This window comes from Hippichthys cyanospilos, chromosome 7 (genome assembly GCF_059441005.1).
Source record: "Hippichthys cyanospilos isolate Australia breed blue-spotted pipefish chromosome 7, RoL_Hcya_1.0, whole genome shotgun sequence".
Lineage (NCBI taxonomy): Eukaryota > Metazoa > Chordata > Actinopteri > Syngnathiformes > Syngnathidae > Hippichthys > Hippichthys cyanospilos.
Genome location: NC_142375.1, coordinates 8,323,938 through 8,334,028, shown reverse-complemented (window position 1 = coordinate 8,334,028; position 10,091 = coordinate 8,323,938). Strand labels below are relative to the sequence as shown.

Sequence of the window (10,091 nt, the reverse complement as noted above, 5' to 3'; positions counted from 1 at the left end):
ATTATTTGCTTTCATGCCAATATATAAGCAGACATTTGAAAAAAAATACAATTGTATTAAAACGCACACTCTTTGGAGAAGAATGTCAGGGGAATTGCAAACATCTTCCTCAAAGCCAAACATAAGTTCATTTTCTCACTCTCTCTCCCTAACTGGATGATGGTGTGAATTTTTGTTGTGCACCCTATGAGGGGCCGCTAACTTAAGTGTGTAGTGTGCAACTCCCCCCAAAAGTCAAATGGGACAAGACAAGTTGTGCAGAAAAAATGATTAAACAAACAACCCCAAAAAATTATATATATATATATACCTAAATGCAATAAGTCTTATAAAACCACACGTTCAAAATGATTGTTGCTGCCTCTTTTTTGTAATATGTGCTGAAATTCATTTGACAGGATTAAAACAAAATATTTGTAAGCAGTAGTACAAAGCAGTGATAGCCAGAAATACAAACCACGATTACATGTATGAATGGACGAGCATCAGTCTCAACAAGCTGCTCTACTTGTATTGATTTTACATGTTGAATTCAAGTTAAAGAGAGAGTATAGATTATAACATTAGTGCCTGAAGGCAAGAAAATCACAAACATTGCAACACAGCTTTAATGCTCCAGGCAACATCTCTAAACTATAAGTCCTGTATTAGTGCATTATATCCTTTCTTCCACCTTTGAACTCTTCTCCTGGTTCTTCACATCTTCCTGTTAGGAACAGTACTTTATCACATGTATTTTGACATATTGAGTGAGACATTCAATATGATCCATTTAAATATTTGATTTTATTATGTTTAAACACACATTATCTGAGTACATCTTTCTTCAAGTGACACACGATTGCTGTACATGCTCAAAGTGGTCTAAAAAAGGAAACAATGGAATAGAAATGTCCCAACTGCTGAGAGATTATCTGTTGAATGGCTGAGCTCAAAAGGGAGCTGTGTATGTAGGGCTGACTCTTACGTTCTAATCCTGTTCTGTTTTTATATTCATGATCTTCTCTTTTTAATATTCTATCCAAATTACAGCTACCTCCATTGTAATCCTACATTGGTTTGACCCATATTACACCCACGACGTGTGTCTGGCCAAGTGCGGCGGAACCAGACAATTTGGACGGTAGTTGTGAGCAAATCAATAAAAATTAGTGTCTGATATGTGCAAATCCAATCTTCCAGAAAGGTGGTCAAATGTTCAGCAGCGCAGATTTATAATGATCCTGGATTATGGGACCTGAAAAGCATAATCCTACTTCAGCATGTTTCATGTTAATGGATAGGATGACTGCCCTCTAGCGATGAACAATTTAAGCAAAAACAAACAAACAAATAAACCCCCCCTTACACACACCGGTTTATTTACTGTATATTAGGCATCATTTCTGTCATTCCAGACCTCTGATGAAGAACCAGCCATCCATTCTTTTTGTATAGCCACTTATCCTCACCGGTGTCGCTGGCTTGCTGGTGCCTATCCCAGCTGCCTTTGGGCAGTAGCCGGGGGACACCCTGAACTGGTTGCCAGACAACTGCAGGGCACGCAGAGATGAACAACCATTCACGCACCCAATCGCACCTAAGGACAATTTACTGCATCCAATACAGTACACCTGCCATGAATGTTTTTGGAGTGTGGGAGTAGGCTGGAATGCTCGGAGAACCCATTGTTTTGCAAGATTACTTGCCAAATGCAAGCGTGTATGTACTTCCAGTCTTTATTAGTAATTCACAGAAATTCTGCTAATTTTTACCATTAAATCTAAAAATTCATGGGATGTTCTTTTTCATATGATGTCACAATATTTCATAAAACCCACTTCTAGTGAAACGAGAATGAAGAATTCCAACCACAAAGCTTCAACACTGTTTAATTTCCATGCTTATTGAGTGTTGTGATTAAAAACATTGAGCGACGGTTCCTTTTCCTAATGTCTCTTTCATGTTATTGAAATATTTTTTTGTGATAGGATAAAAGATGCATTTCAGAACATTTTGGAAAAATTCATGTTTCATCCAAGCACCAAGTACACAATTAGAAGAAAAAAATAGTAAAATAATAAAATCAAATCGAGCAGAGCAACATCAGTCAAAATGCCAACTGGCTTTATGTTTTAATACTCACACTGTACACATGTCAATGACTTATGCTGTACAGACAGAACAGATGTGAAGTGGGGATAACACTTATGAACCAAAATGACTAAACCATATATGAAGTTGCAAGTGAGTTCTACCTCAGTGTCTTAATGCTTTGTGGACATTCCTGACCCGATTAATTCACTGCAGAAGCAAAGATTGGCGAGGGATCAGGCAAAGTGTGAGGAGATTTTGGAATCTTCGGTGAGGCCGGTGTGGCAAAGCAGGCGCCTTGACTGCTTCTTGGCCTCACGTGACCTCGTATACTACATGCTGAAGTTGCTCGTTTTCCTCCCCCCTCCTCTACGAGTCCATCAAATACAGCTCCCAGGCTTTGTCTTATTCTCACGCAAAAGTGTGGGCAGCTAAAGGCGTACAGAATGGGATTCAACACTGGATTTAAGAACGCAATCGTTGTGGCGAGATGCAATCCTACCTCTACGACTTTGAGGTTTTCTCTATAGTACAGGGCTGACACCTCAATCATGCAGAAGATGTGATAGGGAGCCCAGCATAGGGCAAATACCGCGATGACAAAGGTCACCATCTTGGTGAAACTTTGAGACAGCTGGTTGTGATTGTTGAGACTAAATGAGGTCGTTGGAGACAAGGATATAGGTGTCAGGGACAATGATCGACCCAATGAAGACTTTCGGGAGATATTACTGGAATTTTTAGGTCTTGATGCCTCAGTTTTCCTTGAGCCAATCAATGCCTCACTTAACTTCATGTTCTGCTGCATCCTCCTCCGGCTCCTGTTCCTCAGACTGAGACCGATTTTGATGTAGCTTCCTGCAATTACCATCAGGGGACCCAGGAACGCCAGCAACATCTTTGAGACTGCTGTGGCTGTTTGTCTCACTTCGCAGTCCCTCTCAAGTGTGGCTCCCGATGTTTGATACAAGGCAAAATTATGGTAGCACAGTTTCCTTTTATCCACGGTCTCAGTCACCGAGCGAAACAGGAAGTAAGGAAAGGTATTAACGGCTGCCCATAGCCAAGCCAGCAAACACACCTTCCATGCTCGTGCCACCGATCGGTGATTCTGGCACCACACAGGTTTAATCACCAGAATGCAGCGGTCCAGTGAAATGGCTGCCAGCAGGAAGGCGGACACAAACATGTTCAAGAAAAAGATGGACGCTTGTATTTTGCAGAGGATGTTTCCAAGCTCCCAACTGTGGGATGATCCAAGGTAGAGGGTGAAGAGAGGAAGTGTCAGAGTGGCCAGGAAGTCAGACATGGCTAGGTTGAGCACCCAGACCGACGCCACGGTACGACGCTGCAGACGGAAACCCACCACCCAAAGGATCAGGGCGTTCTCCAAAATCCCTAGACAGGAGACCAGGCCATGGAAGCCAACGACTATCCAGTTGCTCTTGCTGTGGTTGTTGAGGGTATGCTCTTGCATGAGTTGCAGCAGGGGGCAAAACTCTTGTTGCCCCGAGCCATTCGAGGTGAAGGTTGTGTTTGACATGAGTACTCTGAAAGAAAGTAGACATACAGACCAGAGTTAATGCCTAAAAACCAAGATGGCCATGTTTTTACCAGTAGTGGGAATATCACAGTAAATAGTCGCACAACACGGTGAAAGCCAATACGCTGACACAATACACAAAAAATACACAATACACCCAAAAAATATCTAGATGTAGTCTAATTGAATATACGTATACTACATGTCTAGCGTGCCTTTTAGTACATTTTGGAATGGAGCATAGACACAATTAAGATTTGTCTGGGAAAATATTTTTCAGAAAAAAAATTGATTATCGCAATTAATGTTACATATATACAGATTTCGGTTTGTCAAGGGTATGGATGTTGTTGTTGTTTTGTCTACTTCCGTGTGAGCAGTATGGATTTGTGTGTGTTTGAATGCTTGTTTGTCTCTGAGGGCCATATTGTCTGGCCTTCATAAAGGGAGGGGTAGTGCACAGTTGCTCGCTTATCAGGCTGTGACGATTATCACATTAGTTTAAATCTGTCATTTGTTCACCTTCATGCCATTTATTCGCTCTGGGTTGAGCAAACTCAAAAATGTAGACATATCCTGCCACATCTGTTCCGTGGCATATTCTCATGTCGATTTGACCACTTTTCCTCTTCATACACACTTCAGAGGCCGTAGTACTGTAAGTCAACCTTTACAGGAATGTGAAACAAGCCTTAGGTTTTTTTTTTTTTTTTTAAAGGAAAACCACATACCTTCAGAGGCGGGTGAGTTTTTGAAGAGAAACAAATACAAGGCTCCCAACAGCTAAATTATCTGTGACGGTGTAATGTTGAGGTATATAGCTAATATGTTTGCTCCACCAGCTACTAGTGTCTTTGTTGATAGATTGCACAGCTCGAACAATGTATATCAATTAATGAGTATCAAGTATCAGACAAGGAACCTCGGACCCGGAACCCTTGCGACCAGGAACTCTAGACTGTTTGATGTGAAAGGGGCTATAGTAAATCCAGAGTCTCCTGAGTTCTTCCCTCTGGGATGTGACCGGAACTCCTAACCATGAGGCGTCCAGGAGGCATCCTCACCAGATGCCTGAACTACCTCAACTGACTCCTCTTAACACGGAGAAGCAGCGTGGATGACCGAGCTTCATAGCAAGGAATGTAGTTCAACCGGTAAATTGAGAGCTCCGTCTTTTGGGCTTAGCTCCTTCTATACTACGACAGACCATTATAATCCAACTTTCACTGGAAATGAATTTCACCTACTTCTGGCAATGCCGACAAAAATCTGAGAGGGTTGGCCATATGGTAACTGTCAGCAATGTTCCCTCTAATTTTCAATGTGTCTGAGCATTCACACAAACTCCCTGAGCACCAAGGTGAGCAACTTCAGCACACAGTGAGTCGCCATGTGCAAATCTGATGTCGCTCCAAAAGTGACCTTTATCACACAACTCACATTTTCTCATTAATCAGCAAAGGAAGGAGGGGGCTCTGAATATATCCAGTGGTCTAGCTGCGGCGCTGGAATGATGACGCAAGGCAGCTCCGAACTCAAATAATTCATGTGAACAGCACAAGCTGATAATGTCCAACAACTTTGAAACATGTGTGTGAACCGGTAATGTGCTTCTGGGTACTTCTCCCGTCATTTATGAGGGGATAGCTGAGGTGACAACTACAAGTGTCATCCAGCACCAATACGGCAGAACGATGCATCTATGATTGTTTTATTGCAATATGTTGCCGAACAAATCACAACTGCTTTTGTTTGTTTTCAACAAGTTTGTTATTATTATTATTTTTTAAAACTTGAACAATAAGTGTTTTGGACATGACAGTGTAATGTACTGTATATTGTACTTGTCACCATGGTAATAAAGAAGCCACAGTTTATGAAAAAGAAAAAAAAATCTCACTCACTTTCACCGCATGTTCTTCTATTTGCATATTCGCCGATAGCCATTCCATCTTTGCACTGAAGCCTTACCCTCTTTCTTACTTCCTTATACAATGAAAAATCCCCCTGTTGCACAATATGATTTCTTTTTTTCTGCAATTGTGTTGCACAGAATTTCACTATGGCGAAAACAAGCCTGCAGGAAAAGTCTAGCTTGGTTTATACTTGATGCGGCAGCTTCGGCAGTTTTGCAGCGCTTAATACTTTGCCCCGCAGTCAGACGATATTGTCCCATACTATAGGTGGCAGTAAATGGACTCTACAGCATACAAACAACACTACTCCATAACAGAGGTATGGAATCCTAGTTGAAACGATTTAAACAGACTTTTCACCTCTCCCCAACGTGATGCTCGCCAGGAGTTGTTTATGGTATTTAGATTACGGTAGGCCTATTCCTTTTCGGACTAATCATAAAAGCGTTTGTACCTGCAAATTTCTAAAAGCAATAGTTGCTCCGCCGCGTTGTCCCCAAGTAAAAACATTTCGGAAGATACATGTTGCAGAACATTTGGTCCGTGTGGACTCAGCGCGGAGGAGCATGGTTGCCGAAATAACATCATTTTGACGCGGTGCATTCGTGCGAAGGTTAAACCAAGCCTACGCTTGAAGACAGGATAAAGTAATAAAGATGATAGACGGGTTTTTATTTTAAATGTTTTGTTTTTAACTTCAGTCAGATTGTAGATTGCACATCACGTTTATTTATGTTTACGTCCCAGGCAAGAAAAGTCCCCTTTTCTGAAAAATTTCTTGCTGCAAATATGATTTCATTGTAGAGGAGTTTTACTGTATGTTGTTTCAGATCATTGTCTTTTAATGTCCATCTGTGTATTAAATTTAAATTAGAAGGCCTATGTCTGAATATTTACATTGGTAAAACTCAAAAAGTCTTAAGGAAAACATGTAACAAGCAGATGTCATATAACCCATCCCACTAGTGGCTAATAATGTATACAATAATGGATAATAATATGAACTCCAGGTTGGCATTGACTGAAAACGATTCCAAGCAATCAACTTGCAGAAGATGTGTCATGATGATGGTTTATTTCCTCCTTTATGACCCCGTCACAACTTTTCTGTGCCACTGACAAAACCAAATAAATTCGAGCTCCTATACATTTCTGTGGTTTATCATTTTGCAAAACAAACTATATGAAACCTCCTTTATGACCCCGTCACAACTTTTCTGCGCTACTGACAAAACCAATTAAATTCAAGCTCCTATACATTTCTGTGGTCCTTCATTTTGCAAAACAAATGATATGAAAGCTGAACAGCTCCACCTGAATCCATTCTTCATCATCTTGCTATGTGGCGTTGTATGAAGGCAAAATCATGTTTAACCCATTCCTAAATACTTCTAGTTGTAATTTTATGTGTTGTACTGCAGTCTATAAAGTTCACGAAGTACAGTGACACAACAAAAAATGGACTGTTCTCAAGTTACACAACTTTTTGTTGACTCAGCAAAAACAAAACCATACAAAGTAAAAAAAAAAAAGAACAAAAGATATCAGGGGCATGTTTCCATTCAGATTCAAAGGTGGCAAAGCCTGTTTCTGTGTTGACAAACCACATACCAGACTTGGTATGTGATTACTCTGATGAGTTGAACAGTGCACTTTTGAAATGCTGAACAACATGAAACCGGTAATTCATTTTAACCTGGCAGTTTATTTTTTTGTCTTACCCTATCATTTATTTTTATTTTTTTACTGGGTTGTCAAAGGCAAAGATACTGTAATAATGGAAATCAAGTCATGGATAAAAGTGATTCTACTACTCTCGTGCATGGTACCATGACTTTGAAATTCAACTACCAAACAGGTTTTGCTTTGGGGTCACAGAAATAATGATTCATTAGTGTAATAGATGAAACCACAATGGAAGGTAAAATAATTTACTTGCCTGGCAAATTATTTAGCTTTGTGTTTTCGCAATAATGAAATGCCAAATGCAGAGAAGCATCTTCATAAGCTGTAAAGAAAAAACATCAATTGTTGACAAATGTTCCAGGAACAATGTTATATAGTTAATTAATGAAAATTAGTCAAAGTAACAGGATGCCTATCCAACTATCGTACTTACAGTGGGCTTGGTATGAAGATGCACTTCAACTGATGTTGAAAATCGGCATAACAATCACAGATTTAGGGTCTGCCTTGAAATCAGACACAACATGGCTTTAATTATTATATGGTAAGGACAGTTTTGTTAAATTCTTGTCATACTACAGGGGGTGCTCGGGTTACGACGGTCTCGACTTAAGATGTTTCGAGGTTACGAACGAGCGCAGTAGACAATTGGCCTTCACTCCGGAAGTGAAATTAATGGAAGTGAAATTAGATATTATTAAGCGTTCTAAAAACGGTAAAACGACAACGAACAAGTTGTTGCACGCAAGAGGGAACATTCGAGTGTTATTTTCCGTTTTGGGGTTTTGATGTAATAAAAGTGACGGTTGAGATCGACCTTGCCTCCCCGTTGCCATTCTGGCAGGCCACGGGCAAGTCAGCAAGGCTTATAAACAGAATGACTTCGCTCAGAGCCGGGGATAAAATGGCCGCTGCGCTTCTTCCGTTTGGAGCCCTTCAAAACAAGAGTTCTCGACAACATAAAATGCGATGCAAGAACAAAGTTAGTCCGATGAAACGGGGGCAAAGAGGGGCAGAACATTATTACAGTACTTTACAGTACAGTACGTATAGAGTAATGTATTTATTTTATTTATTATTTATTTTTCTTTTCTTTATTTTTGTTATTATTTGAATGGTGTTCCAACCTCCAGTGAAATTCGGGTTATACCGCATCTTCGGAAGTCAAGGACCCCCAGTATTGGATTATGCAGAGACAAATATATTATAGCTTTAATTATTACGTGTTACAAACACTTTAGATCATAGGTCTGAAACTCCAGTCCTTGAGAACTGCAAACCTGCATGCTTTCGATGCTGCACTCATAAATACACCTGATTCAAATTATTAGGTCATCAGCAAGCTCTGCAGGAGCTGAAAAATGATACTAATTGTTTAAATCAGGTGTGTTAAAGAGAACAGCATCAAAAACATACATGTTTGCGGCCCTCAAGGACTGAATTAAGTTAGAGATCTATGCTTTATCAAGGATGTCAAACTCATTCTTATCGAGGGCCACGTTGCAGTTACAGTTTCTGTCAGAGGGCCGGGATGACTGTAATAAAATACATTTTGGGTTTATTTGTCACACTTCCAACTAGTTTTAAAATCAGAGAGAGGGTGAGGGAAAAAAAGCACTTGCTTTTTCCCCCAAACAATTTCAAATTGACTTACAAATGTGATATTTTGACCGGAAACTTGAATTGGAATGGGCGTTTCGCGGGCCGCGTGAAATGATGTGGCGGGCCGGATCTGCCCCCGGGCCTTGCGTTTGACACCTGTGCTTTAGATCATCCTAAACCAGTTGCTTTGTTGCATGGATATTTTTGCCTTAATAAATGTATTAAACTAAACCAAGCAAGGTTCTAGTGAAAATATACTTTAAAAAAAATTAATTCTTCATATTATGGATTTAACAACACAAAATATGTATCTTATACAGTAGATGTATTCAAATATTGTGTTAGAGAATCTGGGTCTAATTTCATGCCCAGCATAATCCAGGTAAGAGTTGTAACTCAAATCAGAGCAACTGTATACATTTTTGTGTTTTTGCAGTCTCATGCAAACAGGTGCGATGAGGTGCATTTGGGAAAAAAGGTGTTTTGTGCCGTTATGGATGTGAATGCACTTGACTTGATTCATCGCAAATTGAAGTACTTGCATTTATATTTTACACAATGCGCACGAAATGCACTGATCATCCTTGACATGAAGGATAAGAAAACTGATTTACATTTCAAGGTCAAGGTCAAGGCGGCATCAACACAATGCCAGACTGGACTAAGCACATACACATTGTTGTGGTTACATCCACAGTACCCACTCGTCAACTATTAATTTGCAGTAAATTTTGATGTTGAGATTCGCACCTAGCCTTCTGTTGGTACAAAAATCAGGATATGCCTGTTTTTACGCTTCAGCGCATTTGCACTATGAACATAGAGCCCTAAATGTTTCTGGATTAAAGTCTGAAATACATCGTATTTGTTTTATTTTTGCTCATTTTGCTCATCATATTCTTCAGAAATTGAATACAATCATTAAATACCTTTATATGGAAATTCAAATAACATTTGGAGATGGAGGTGACTAAACAGCTCAATACAATTTATGAGTCTAAACACATTTAGTTTATATGATGCTTACCTAGACTTTACTCATGAGTAAGGTGTCCATTTGGTCCCGTTCTTGTTCCTGTCGTCTGTCTCAACCGTCAAAAGTGCATTTGTCATCCAGTTCTGTCACTTAACCTCAGACGCACACAAATGAACCTTGCTAGCTCCTCCCTAAATGTTAATGGGAAGGAAGGTTTTGAAGTAAGGCAGGGCGTTAACAAGAGAAACTGTTTGGCTCATATCATTTTTTTAAATTGATTTGTTAGTGTACTTGG

At 39.8% G+C, this 10,091-nt stretch overlaps 1 protein-coding gene across 3 annotated transcripts; it reads right to left on the bottom strand.

Moving 5' to 3' along the window:
- Positions 1-1,854: 1,854 nt before the first annotated feature.
- Positions 1,855-9,979, bottom strand: LOC148420881 (prostaglandin D2 receptor 2). Of its 3 annotated transcripts, none has more exons than XM_088418557.1 (4): positions 9,848-9,979; positions 7,652-7,724; positions 7,472-7,540; positions 1,855-3,623 (listed from the first exon to the last, which is right to left on the bottom strand). In XM_088418557.1, exon 4 carries the CDS (start codon positions 3,614-3,616, stop codon positions 2,276-2,278), a length of 1,341 nt encoding a protein of 446 aa, XP_088274683.1. In that variant the 5' UTR covers positions 3,617-3,623; positions 7,472-7,540; positions 7,652-7,724; positions 9,848-9,979; the 3' UTR covers positions 1,855-2,275. The 3 variants fall into 3 exon arrangements, with proteins under 3 accessions (XP_088274683.1, XP_088274684.1, XP_088274685.1); XM_088418558.1 differs by having other exon boundaries at positions 7,652-7,720; positions 9,848-9,955; XM_088418559.1 differs by lacking the exons at positions 7,472-7,540; positions 7,652-7,724 and having other exon boundaries at positions 9,848-9,971.
- Positions 9,980-10,091: the final 112 nt, after the last annotated feature.